The sequence below is a fragment of the Aulostomus chinensis genome, chromosome 13 (genome assembly GCF_037954235.1).
Source record: "Aulostomus chinensis isolate RoL2024-O1b breed Wild chromosome 13, RoL_Achi_v1.0, whole genome shotgun sequence".
NCBI classification, from domain to species: Eukaryota; Metazoa; Chordata; class Actinopteri; order Syngnathiformes; family Aulostomidae; genus Aulostomus; species Aulostomus chinensis.
This window is the reverse complement of record NC_141332.1, coordinates 15,174,276-15,187,376: the sequence shown is the minus strand read 5'-3', so window position 1 is coordinate 15,187,376 and position 13,101 is coordinate 15,174,276. Positions and strand designations below refer to the sequence as shown.

Here is a 13,101-nt window from a genome sequence, read left to right as displayed (position 1 = left end):
CATTTCTCAAGGTCAGTGTACCAACTGGCTTCCAAAACATGAGGATTACTGCCCTGCTAATGCTAACACTGGGTGCAAATTATTCTTTCACAAATTACTAACCACCCAGAGTTTTTGCATATTTTATTAGATTAAAGAACAACTCGGGATTTGATGAAGGAAGCTTGAAATGCTTAAGTATAATCAGGAAAAACAAATTTAACAAAAATATGCATGGAAAAAATAAGGTATATGTATTGTGTATCAGTAATTTAGCAATGTTTTAAAAGGTTGATCATAAAATGGAGCCTACCTCCTCAGAAGTTCTCCTCCTGTCAGGCAGCACCAGAGTGTTGGCGTGGCTGCCCGGGACTATAGTAGATCCTATACTCATCCTGGGCCCCACTAACATGTAGCGTTTGTCTCCTGATCTGTACTGGATGCTGTGACACAGCGTGCCATCATAATTAGCGTCTTGGAGGTATTTGGAAGTGTAGTCGGTGCTCTTGGAGCACTGCATTGCTATCAGCACCACCATGCTGATGAGGAAAAGCAGAGAGACGGAGCCCAAAGTGATCATCAGGTAAAAAGTCACGTGACTGTCCTCCTCAACTTTCGCTGAGCTCTGAAGATCAGAAGCAGCAAAAGCCTCTTTGGGCTCCACAACTTTCAGCAGCACAGTCGCTGTTGCTGACAGGGAGACGTTGCCATTGTCTTTGACCAGTATGATGAGTTTCTGCTCAGCCTCGTCTGTCTCTGTGAATGAGCGCAGTGTCCTGATCTGTCCTGTGTAGCGGTCCAAAGCAAAGAGACTGTGCTCACTCACTTCCTGCAGTGAAAACAGCAACCAGCCGTTATATCCTATATCAGCGTCATAGGCTCGCACTTTAGTCACCAAGTGTCCTACGTTGACATTGCGGGGAATCTCCTCCACACCTTCAGCAGAACCGTTGGAGCTGACTGGATACAGGATGACGGGAGCGTTGTCGTTCTGATCCAGAATGAACACCTTCACTGTCACGTTGCTGCTCAGCGAAGGAGATCCAGAATCTGAGGCTACCACTTGGAACTGGAACGTTTTCAGGGTCTCAAAGTCAAAACTCTTCAGAGCTGAAATGTCTCCAGTCTCAGGATTTATATTCAGGAAGGACGTAGCATCGTTCTCCTTTCCTGTTCTAACAATATTGTATGTAATAGCTGCATTCTCATTCAAATCCTTGTCAGTTGCACTGACAGAGAATATTGAGGCTCCAGCAACATTATTTTCTACAAGGTAGAAGTGTTGAGGATTTTTATCAAAATGTGGACTGTTGTCATTCACATCTGATACCTGAATATTCAGAGTTTTAATAGCAGATAAGGGAGGCTCCCCACAGTCCGTGGCCTCTATTTTTATTTCATAATTTGACTCCTGCTCTCGATCTAAAAGTCCCTTTGTTACCACTGAGTAAATGTTCTCCTTGTATGATGGTTTTAATTCAAAAGGAACATCATTCGTTATGTGTGAGATAATTTTTCCATTCCCACCAGAATCTTTGTCTGAAACACTGATGAGAGCAACAGCCGTTCCAGGTTTGGAGTCTTCAGACACTGAATTTGACAGTGACGTCACTTCTATTTCTGGTGGATTGTCGTTAACATCTTTTATCTTAATAACAACTCTACACTTGCCTGTTAATGGAGGGGTTCCTTTATCTGAAGCCTCAATTAATAGTCTATACATGTCTGATTCCTCAAAATCTAAGAGTCCTTTCAATTTAATCACTCCACTCAAATGATCCAGTTCAAAAACGTCATAAACCTTCCGTGCTAGTGTTTTGCTCAGGCTGTACTCTATTTCTCCATTCGCTCCTTCGTCAGGATCCACTGCATTTACTCTTATTACAGTCGTGCCAACTGGAAGGTTTTCTTGGACTTCAATTTGATAAGTGTCTTGACTAAAAACTGGGCGATTATCGTTAATATCAAGAACAATAACAGAAACATTTAATGTTCCTGATCTGTGAGGCTTCCCTCCATCAACTGCTGTCACAACTAAGGAGTGCTCACTATTCTGTTCTCTGTCTAAGGACTTCTTCAGCACTAGAAACGGTATTTTATCTTCATCACTCTGACTAATCTCGATCTCAAAGTGATCGTTGGTTGTTAATGTGTATGTGCGCACAGAGTTGATTCCAGCGTCTGGGTCGCGGGCTGCGTGCAGTTCGAATCTTGTTCCTGGAGATGAATGCTCCGCTATTTCAAACGTTTGCTCCTTTTCCGAAAAACTAGGGGAGTGATCGTTGACGTCAGTGATTTCTACAAGTACGTAATGGATCTCTAGCGGGTTCTCAACCAGGATTTTTAGCTCCATTAAGCACGCGCCACTCCCCTGACAAAGCTCCTCTCTGTCGATCTTCCTCCGGACCTGCAAGGCGCCATTGTCCGGGTTTACCTCGAAAAACGCGTCAGCGGATCCAGAAACCACTCGGAAGCGCCGATCAACCAAGGAAGATCTGTCCAGACCCAAATCCTTCGCTACGTTTCCAACCACTGCTCCCTCTCTCACCTCCTCTGGAATCGAGTAGCGTAATTCAGCCGCGATCTGCTCTCCGTAAAACAGCAGCAGAGAGGAGAGGAGAACAAACCAACAACAGCCCCTCGATCGACATCGTCCTTCCATCCTGATTCAAGAACACATCCACAGCCCCGCCTCTGTCAGCGGTAGATAATTCTCTCTATGAGCCCGCTTGGGTTCCGTGTTCAGAGACCGCACCACACGGCTTCATGCGACTCGCAGTCTCTAATGTCTGCTCCGCTGGCACGGTGCAGACAAAAGCCTTGATAGAGGAGGGACAAAGCCCTTCACGGCCTTACTGATGTAACAGTGACACCAAGAGGACGACATCGGAGACCACTGAGGGAGACAAATGATAATAAATGTTGGTGAGAGAAGTTCCAGTATATCAGAACGAAAACAAACACCGAGAGGACGCTTGTTACACCAAACAAATCCAACCCATTCAACAAACTCTTAGTATGTTGGTTCCTCTCCTCTCTGCTCCTCACAAAAAGGAAGAAAACAGACAAGACTGTGTGAACGATGACATGAACTTACACGTAGACATAAAAGTTACACGTCTTGAGTGGTGATGCTACTTAATTGTCTTTGAGAAAAACCTATCCTTGAGTTCCCTCGAATACGTTCAGCTTGAAATGTTTACCTGTTGAACTTCAGAGCCCTGGACATTGATCTTTGCCTCACGAGATCTTTGCCTCACTGTTGACTTGAATTTGACCGTGAATGCGCTTCAGAATCAGAATCAACTTTATTGTCACTGTACTGGAGGTACAGTGAAAATCGGTAAGAAGTTCTCTCCCAGAGCCACCGTGCACCACAATTCACAATTCAAAGAAGAGACAAGCTAATACCGCATACTGTAGAGCAGACAAACAAAGACCACTATGGCTATCAGGTTATTTTACACGTCAGTATAAAATAACCTGATCATCCAGCACAACAACGTTGGGAACAAACCCATCGTGTTGTGTCTGGTTTATTTTGCTCTGAGCTGTGTCCAGTAAAGGACATTGTAACAATCTGCAGGAGGGAGACAATGAGCTGAACAAACCTCCAAGGGGGGAGGATCGTAAATGCAAGCATGTTATCTGTTTTTCAGAGGACAAAGAGTGGAAACACATCACCCACAACATGGTGTTAGATGTGGATCCACTTGCAAACCAATTTGTAAAGCAAATGAGTGATTAGTCAGTGGTTGTTCATGTTAATGTCCTACCTCCTCAGAAGTTCTCCGCTGTGAATGTGTGTTTACTTCAGATTACATTCGTCTGGATTAGATTTAGGACATCAAACTGTCCTTTCCCGTTTTGAAAGACAATGCAACAATTTCATCAGACAGGAATACACGGCCTTCATGCAATCACTGCACAGCATAAAAGGGACAGGCGTCTTCCTGAGCATGAAAACACCTGATAGAATATATTTACCTCTTCGATTTCAGAATGTGTGAACTGCCACCGACGTGTTACATCATCAGTGTTTCAACGAATACACATCCTCCTGCGCATGCTCACATTAGTTCAGATGAGAACTTTATCCCCAACCACACCAGCATATCTCTGAGCTGTAAACAGCCCCACGAGCAAAGATTTCACCTGAAAACCTCAACATATTGATCCAAACCCCCACGATCAGACTTCAGCACCATGGACAGCGACAAGTGCCATTTCTTACCCCGGTCATAAAAACACAAAATAACAGTTTAAGAGTAAAGAGCAGTTTGACCACATATCAAATTATTATTATAATGAGGTCCTACCTCCTCAGAAGTTCTCCTCCTGTCAGGCAGCACCAGAGTGTTGGCGTGGCTGCCCGGGACTATAGTAGATCCTATACTCATCCTGGGCCCCACTAACATGTAGCGTTTGTCTCCTGATCTGTACTGGATGCTGTGACACAGCGTGCCATCATAATTAGCGTCTTGGAGGTATTTGGAAGTGTAGTCTGTGCTCTTGGAGCACTGCATTGCTATCAGCACCACCATGCTGATGAGGAAAAGCAGAGAGACGGAGCCCAAAGTGATCATCAGGTAAAAAGTCACGTGACTGTCCTCCTCAACTTTAGCTGAGCTCTGAAGATCAGAAGCAGCAAAAGCCTCTTTGGGCTCCACAACTTTCAGCAGCACAGTCGCTGTTGCTGACAGGGAGACATTGCCATTGTCTTTGACCAGTATGATGAGTTTCTGCTCAGCCTCGTCTGTCTCTGTGAATGAGCGCAGTGTCCTGATCTGTCCTGTGTAGCGGTCCAAAGCAAAGAGACTGTGCTCACTCACTTCCTGCAGTGAAAACAGCAACCAGCCGTTATATCCTATATCAGCGTCGTAGGCTCGCACTTTAGTCACCAAGTGTCCTACGTTGACATTGCGGGGAATCTCCTCCACACCTTCAGCAGAACCGTTGGAGCTGACTGGATACAGGATGACGGGAGCGTTGTCGTTCTGATCCAGAATGAACACCTTCACTGTCACGTTGCTGCTCAGTGAAGGAGATCCAGAATCTGAGGCCACCACTTGGAACTGGAACGTTTTCAGGGTCTCAAAGTCAAAACTCCTCAGAGCTGAAATGTCTCCAGTCTCAGGATTTATATTCAGGAAGGACGTGATGTCATTTCCATTTCCTCCTCTCACAATATGATACATAATAGCTGCATTTTCATCCAGATCGTTGTCTGTTGCAGTTACAGAGAACAACGATGCTCCAGCGACATTATTTTCAAATAGATAAAACTGGAAAGAATTCTGATTGAAAGTCGGTCTGTTGTCATTTACATCTAGTATTTGGATACTCAGGGTTCTGGAGTTGGACAGGGGGGGCTCCCCACCATCGGTGGCTGTTATTTTTATTTCATAATTTGAGACTTCTTCTCTATCCAAGAAATCTTTACTGACAACTGAATATATATTTGCCTTATAAGATGGCTTTAACTCAAATGGAACATCATTGGTTATGTGTAAAATAACTTTCCCATTGACACCAGAGTCTTTATCTGTTACACTGATGAGGGAAATAACTGTTCCAGGCTTTGAATCTTCAGCCACTGTGTTGGACAGTGACGTCATTTCTATTTCTGGTGCATTATCATTGACGTCCTTTATTTTGATAACGACTCTACACCTTCCTATTAATGGCGGTGTTCCTTTATCTGATGCCTCAATGTCTAATTTGTAGATTTCAGATTCTTCAAAGTCCACGACTCCTCTAACTTTCAGTTCTCCGTTTAAATGATCCAGTTCAAAAATATCATAAACTTTGCGACTCAGTGTTTTGCCAAGACTGTACTCTATTTCCCTGTTGGCCCCCTCGTCTGCGTCCGTTGCGTTCAAGCGTGTGACAATCGTGCCAACTGGGACGTTTTCAAATATTAGAATTTGATAAGTGTCTTGACTAAAAACTGGCGGATTATCGTTGCTGTCGAGAACAATAACAGAAACATTTAATGTTCCCGATCTGTGGGGCTTCCCTCCATCAACTGCTGTCACGACTAACAAGGATGCGTTATTCTGTTCTCTGTCTAAGGACTTCTTCAGCACTAGAAACGGTATTTTATCTTCATCACTCTGACTAATCTCGATCTCAAAGTGATCGTTGGTTGTTAATGTATATTTACGTATCGAGTTGATTCCAGCGTCTGGGTCGCGGGCTGCGTGCAGCTGGAATCTTGTTCCTGGAGACGTTTGTTCAGATATTTCAAACGTTTGCTCTTTCTCGGGGAAACTAGGGGAGTGATCGTTGACGTCAGTGATTTCTATGATAATGTGATGCATTTCCAGCGGGTTCTCAACCAGGATTTTTAGCTCCATTAAGCACGCGCCACTCCCTTGACAAAGCTCCTCTCTGTCGATCTTCCTCCGGACCTGCAAGGCGCCATTGTCCGGGTTTACCTCGAAATATGCGTCTTTAGATCCGGATACAACACGGAACCTTCGATCGATCAGGGAAGATCTGTCCAGACCCAGATCCTTAGCAACGTTTCCAACAACAGTTCCCTCTCTCACCTCCTCTGGAACAGAGTAGCGTAATTCAGCCGCGGCCGCGTAAAACAGCAGCAGAGACAAATAAACAGCAAACCACCAGCAGCGCTTCGGTCGTCCGGAGCTCTCCATCGTGATGCAGCCACGTTCAAACAGAATCCTCTTACTGCGAATGATCACTCATGGATATCCAAACACTTCAATGTTAAAAACTCGCCACATGGTCCGTTCCGACTCGCAGGCTGACACCGAATGCTGTGAGGTCCCTAACAAAAGCCTTTGAAGGGGAGGGAGGAGATCCTCCATGGCTCCGCTGATATTATAGTGACACCAAGAGGACACATTTGTTCCGGGTTTGATGGATAATGCCACATGAGCTGATATAGATTCATGATTGTCAGGTTTCTCGAGTTGATCACAACAAAAGCCGAGACAACAGAAGAAAATCAATAAAGCTCGTCAAACAAGCCATACAACGTCTGATGTTTTAAAGCCCAAAATGTGATCCAAATAGCGCGGTCTGATTTAAATTTTCCCGGATACACACGATCTAAAATATATCAGCACCTTGGACAGCGCCGCTACACATACCCACAGTCCTCATCCAAACATCCTGCTCTCACGTAGCAGCGAACTCCACTCACTTCGTCTTGTTCCTTATGCTTACATTTCAAGTGAGTATCCAGACTTCATAAAATTCTGTCGGGGATGGAATTTGGGGTTTGGACATTGACCATGAACGTGGGGTTGAACGGTTCTAATGTTGACTAAAAAAGCCACCACCATTGGAGCTCTGACTTCACAAACCACATGCAAGCAGTACAAAAATAAGTAGGAACCTCCATTTTATTCAGAATAAATATGAATGCATTCTCACCTCCTCAGAAGTTCTCCTCCTGTCAGGCAGCACCAGAGTGTTGGCGTGGCTGCCCGGGACTATAGTAGATCCTATACTCATCCTGGGCCCCACTAACATGTAGCGTTTGTCTCCTGATCTGTACTGGATGCTGTGACACAGCGTGCCATCATAATTAGCGTCTTGGAGGTATTTGGAAGTGTAGTCTGTGCTCTTGGAGCACTGCATTGCTATCAGCACCACCATGCTGATGAGGAAAAGCAGAGAGACGGAGCCCAAAGTGATGATCAGGTAAAAAGTCACGTGACTGTCCTCCTCAACTTTCGCTGAGCTCTGAAGATCAGAAGCAGCAAAAGCCTCTTTGGGCTCCACAACTTTCAGCAGCACAGTCGCTGTTGCTGACAGGGAGACGTTGCCATTGTCTTTGACCAGTATGATGAGTTTCTGCTCAGCCTCGTCTGTCTCTGTGAATGAGCGCAGTGTCCTGATCTGTCCTGTGTAGCGGTCCAAAGCAAAGAGACTGTGCTCACTCACTTCCTGCAGTGAAAACAGCAACCAGCCGTTATATCCTATATCAGCGTCATAGGCTCGCACTTTAGTCACCAAGTGTCCTACGTTGACATTGCGGGGAATCTCCTCCACACCTTCAGCAGAACCGTTGGAGCTGACTGGATACAGGATGACGGGAGCGTTGTCGTTCTGATCCAGAATGAACACCTTCACTGTCACGTTGCTGCTCAGCGAAGGAGATCCAGAATCTGAGGCCACCACTTGGAACTGGAACGTTTTCAGGGTCTCAAAGTCAAAACTCCTCAGAGCTGAAATGTCTCCAGTCTCAGGATTGACGTTCAGAAATGACGTCACTTTGCTTTCATAACTGGCGTCTCTATGAATATGATATGTAACAACACCGTTCTCTCCCTCATCACAATCAGAAGCTTTTACAGAAAATATCGACACCCCCGGCGAGTTATTCTCAGTGACGTAGAAATCATATCTTGCCAGAGAGAACTTTGGGTAGTTATCGTTTATATCAGCTAGAACAACTCGTAAAGTCTTCTCAGACGTTAAAGCTGGTTCACCTGCATCTTTTGCAATTATTGTGACGTCATAACTCGATTCGTTTTCCCTGTCCAGCTGTGACTTTGTTACCACAGCAAACATGTTGTCTTGAATGGAGGGCGTCAGCGTGAAGGGAACGTCACCTTTAACGAAGCTGATAACTTTTCCGTTCACCCCAGAGTCCAAGTCAGTGATGCTGATGAGTGCGACCGTTGTTCCCGGTCTAGAATCCTCCGGGATTCTTTCGGACTGTGACGTCACCTCAATCACAGGTGCATTATCGTTGATGTCTTTAATGTTCACCGTCACGCTTTTGTCCGTCCTCAGTGGAACAACGCCGCTGTCCGACGCTTGGATGTCGATCTCGTAGCTTTCATCCACCTCATAGTCTAACTGTCCTTTCACGGTTATTTCCCCCGTGCTCGGGTCAACGTGGAAGAGCTCGCGCACTTTACTGTGAACGTTCCCGAACGAGTAGCTGACTTCTCCGTTCAATCCTTCGTCCAGATCTGTAGCATTGACTCGTATGACGGTGGTGCCAGCTGGTGAATTCTCCCTTACATCTGCGGTAAACGCTTCTCTTGTAAAAAGCGGCGCGTTATCATTGACGTCTAAGACGTCTATCAATATCTCCATGCTCCCTGATTTCGGAGGTTTGCCTCCATCCAGGGCTGTGAGCAGCAGCTTGTGGCTACTGGTGACTTCTCTATCTAATGGGCTTTGTAGTAATAAAATCGGCACTTTACCATCTTTCCCTCGATCTTTCACTTCAATCCGGAAATTATTATTTTGACTCAGTTTATACTGCTGAACGGAATTCACTCCACCATCCGGGTCGAGAGCAGCATGCAGCTGAAACCTCGTTCCCGGGACTGTGGACTCAGAAATCTCCAGCCTTTTGTTTTTCTCCGGGAAAGATGGCGAATGGTCGTTGATATCTAACACTTCCACGGCAATGTAGTGGATCTCCAGCGGGTTATCAAGCACGCTTTTAAGGTTTATCAGACACACGCTGGTCCGCTGACACATCTCCTCTCTGTCTATATGACGACTCACGAATAAAACCCCATTATCTTGGTTAACCTGGAAAGGCGGCTCCGCGGAGCCAGAGACAATACGAAACCCCCTCGCCTTCAGTATGCTCGGATCTATTCCCAGATCTTTGGCCAGATTCCCAACAGTCGATCCTTCTTTGATCTCCTCCGATATGGAATATGTGATCTGTCCCGACGTCCGGCTAAAAAACACATTCAAGATCAGCACGAAGGCGGCCCACCCGCCTCTGTGACGACAAGAGCCTAGTCCGCTTTGTTCCATTGTCTGGGGTCAAAAAAATCTAGCAAATGTCAAGCGATCGATCAATTCCTCAGGTTTTCCCTCGATGTAAATAAGAGAACATTTAGAGGCTGTGAGCTCTGTTCATGTGCACGAGAACGCTGCTCCGATCAAGCCACGGGCGAGGGAGCCTGCTCGGTCCTCTGAATGCTCCGGATCGTCTCTCTGGCTCCTTTATGCTCAACAGTGCGATGCATTTTTTGGTTGTTTAGTGCCACCTTGCGACCATCACAACACAGACGTTCCCCACCAGAAGCGGACAATCTCACCTACAACCAAACAAAATGTGCTGAGACTGCCGCGAATGTGTGTTTACTTCAGATTACATTCGTCTGGATTAGATTTAGGACATCAAACTGTCCTTTCCCGTTTTGAAAGACAATGCAACAATTTCATCAGACAGGAATACACGGCCTTCATGCAATCACTGCACAGCATAAAAGGGACAGGCGTCTTCCTGAGCATGAAAACACCTGATAGAATATATTTACCTCTTCGATTTCAGAATGTGTGAACTGCCACCGACATGTTCCATCATCAGTGTTTCAACGAATACACATCCTCCTGAGCATGCTCACATTAGTTCAGATGAGAACTTTATCCCCAACCACACCAGCATATCTCTGAGCTGTAAACAGCCCCACGAGCAAAGATTTCACCTGAAAACCTCAACATATTGATCCAAACCCCCACGATCAGACTTCAGCACCATGGACAGCGACAAGTGCCATTTCTTACCCCGGTCATAAAAACACAAAATAACAGTTTAAGAGTAAAGAGCAGTTTGACCACATATCAAATTATTATTATAATGAGGTCCTACCTCCTCAGAAGTTCTCCTCCTGTCAGGCAGCACCAGAGTGTTGGCGTGGCTGCCCGGGACTATAGTAGATCCTATACTCATCCTGGGCCCCACTAACATGTAGCGTTTGTCTCCTGATCTGTACTGGATGCTGTGACACAGCGTGCCATCATAATTAGCGTCTTGGAGGTATTTGGAAGTGTAGTCTGTGCTCTTGGAGCACTGCATTGCTATCAGCACCACCATGCTGATGAGGAAAAGCAGAGAGACGGAGCCCAAAGTGATCATCAGGTAAAAAGTCACATGACTGTCCTCCTCAACTTTAGCTGAGCTCTGAAGATCAGAAGCAGCAAAAGCCTCTTTGGGCTCCACAACTTTCAGCAGCACAGTCGCTGTTGCTGACAGGGAGACGTTGCCATTGTCTTTGACCAGTATGATGAGTTTCTGCTCAGCCTCGTCTGTCTCTGTGAATGAGCGCAGTGTCCTGATCTGTCCTGTGTAGCGGTCCAAAGCAAAGAGACTGTGCTCACTCACTTCCTGCAGTGAAAACAGCAACCAGCCGTTATATCCTATATCAGCGTCATAGGCTCGCACTTTAGTCACCAAGTGTCCTACGTTGACATTGCGGGGGATCTCCTCCACACCTTCAGCAGAACCGTTGGAGCTGACTGGATACAGGATGACGGGAGCGTTGTCGTTCTGATCCAGAATGAACACCTTCACTGTCACGTTGCTGCTCAGTGAAGGAGATCCAGAATCTGAGGCCACCACTTGGAACTGGAACGTTTTCAGGGTCTCAAAGTCAAAACTCCACAGAGCTGAAATGTCTCCAGTCTCAGGATTTATATTCAGGAAGGACGTGATGTCATTTCCATTTCCTCCTCTCACAATATGATACATAATAGCTGCATTTTCATCCAGATCGTTGTCTGTTGCAGTTACAGAGAACAACGATGCTCCAGCGACATTATTTTCAAATAGATAAAACTGGAAAGAATTCTGATTGAAAGTCGGTCTGTTGTCATTTACATCTAGTATTTGGATACTCAGGGTTCTGGAGTTGGACAGGGGGGGCTCCCCACCATCGGTGGCTGTTATTTTTATTTCATAATTTGAGACTTCTTCTCTATCCAAGAAATCTTTACTGACAACTGAATATATATTTGCCTTATAAGATGGCTTTAACTCAAATGGAACATCATTGGTTATGTGTAAAATAACTTTCCCATTGACACCAGAGTCTTTATCTGTTACACTGATGAGGGAAATAACTGTTCCAGGCTTTGAATCTTCAGCCACTGTGTTGGACAGTGACGTCATTTCTATTTCTGGTGCATTATCATTGACGTCTTTTATTTTGATAACGACTCTACACCTTCCTATTAATGGCGGTGTTCCTTTATCTGATGCCTCAATGTCTAATTTGTAGATTTCAGATTCTTCAAAGTCCACGACTCCTCTAACTTTCAGTTCTCCGTTTAAATGATCCAGTTCAAAAATATCATAAACTTTGCGACTCAGTGTTTTGCCAAGACTGTACTCTATTTCCCTGTTGGCCCCCTCGTCTGCGTCCGTTGCGTTCAAGCGTGTGACAATCGTGCCAACTGGGACGTTTTCAAATATTAGAATTTGATAAGTGTCTTGACTAAAAACTGGCGGATTATCGTTGCTGTCGAGAACAATAACAGAAACATTTAATGTTCCCGATCTGTGGGGCTTCCCTCCATCAACTGCTGTCACGACTAACAAGGATGCGTTATTCTGTTCTCTGTCTAAGGACTTCTTCAGCACTAGAAACGGTATTTTATCTTCATCACTCTGACTAATCTCGATCTCAAAGTGATCGTTGGTTGTTAATGTATATTTACGTATCGAGTTGATTCCAGCGTCTGGGTCGCGGGCTGCGTGCAGCTGGAATCTTGTTCCTGGAGATGTGTGCTCCGCTATTTCAAACGTTTGCTCTTTCTCGGGGAAACTAGGGGAGTGATCGTTGACGTCAGTGATTTCTATGATAATGTGATGCATTTCCAGCGGGTTCTCAACCAGGATTTTTAGCTCCATTAAGCACGCGCCACTCCCCTGACAAAGCTCCTCTCTGTCGATCTTCCTCCGGACCTGCAAGGCGCCATTGTCCGGGTTTACCTCGAAATATGCGTCTTTAGATCCGGATACAACACGGAACCTTCGATCGATCAGGGAAGATCTGTCCAGACCCAGATCCTTAGCAACGTTTCCAACAACAGTTCCCTCTCTCACCTCCTCTGGAACAGAATAGCGTAATTCAGCCGCGGCCGCGTAAAACAGCAGCAGAGACAAATAAACAGCAAACCACCAGCAGCGCTTCGGTCGTCCGGAGCTCTCCATCGTGATGCAGCCACGTTCAAACAGAATCCTCTTACTGCGAATGATCACTCATGGGTATCCAAACACCTCAATGTTAAAAACTCGCCACATGGTCCGTTCCGACTCGCAGGCTGACACCGAATGCTGTGAGGTCCCTAACAAAAGCCTTTGAAGGGGAGGGAGGAGATCCTCCA

At 45.6% G+C, this 13,101-nt stretch overlaps 1 protein-coding gene, 1 long non-coding RNA gene and 3 pseudogenes across 2 annotated transcripts in view; 1 reads left to right on the top strand and 4 right to left on the bottom strand.

Moving 5' to 3' along the window:
• The window catches only part of LOC147251059 (uncharacterized), a 168,987-nt gene that overhangs the window by 123,452 nt on the left and 32,434 nt on the right, over positions 1-13,101 (top strand). The gene's annotated exons all lie outside the window — the stretch shown is intronic.
• Positions 275-2,703, bottom strand: LOC147251071 (protocadherin alpha-8 pseudogene; annotated as a pseudogene).
• On the bottom strand, positions 4,050-6,744 carry LOC147251070 (protocadherin alpha-8 pseudogene; annotated as a pseudogene).
• LOC147251069 (protocadherin gamma-A1-like) lies at positions 7,360-9,858 on the bottom strand. The gene has a single exon (XM_086222924.1). It carries the CDS (start codon positions 9,742-9,744, stop codon positions 7,360-7,362), a length of 2,385 nt encoding a protein of 794 aa, XP_086079050.1. The 5' UTR covers positions 9,745-9,858.
• Positions 9,873-13,022, bottom strand: LOC147251068 (protocadherin alpha-8 pseudogene; annotated as a pseudogene).

Coding starts and splice junctions, on each gene's coding strand:
- LOC147251069 (XM_086222924.1), bottom strand. CDS start 9,744: ATGGAACAAAGCGGACTAGGCTCTTGTCGTCACAGAGGCGGGTGGGCC.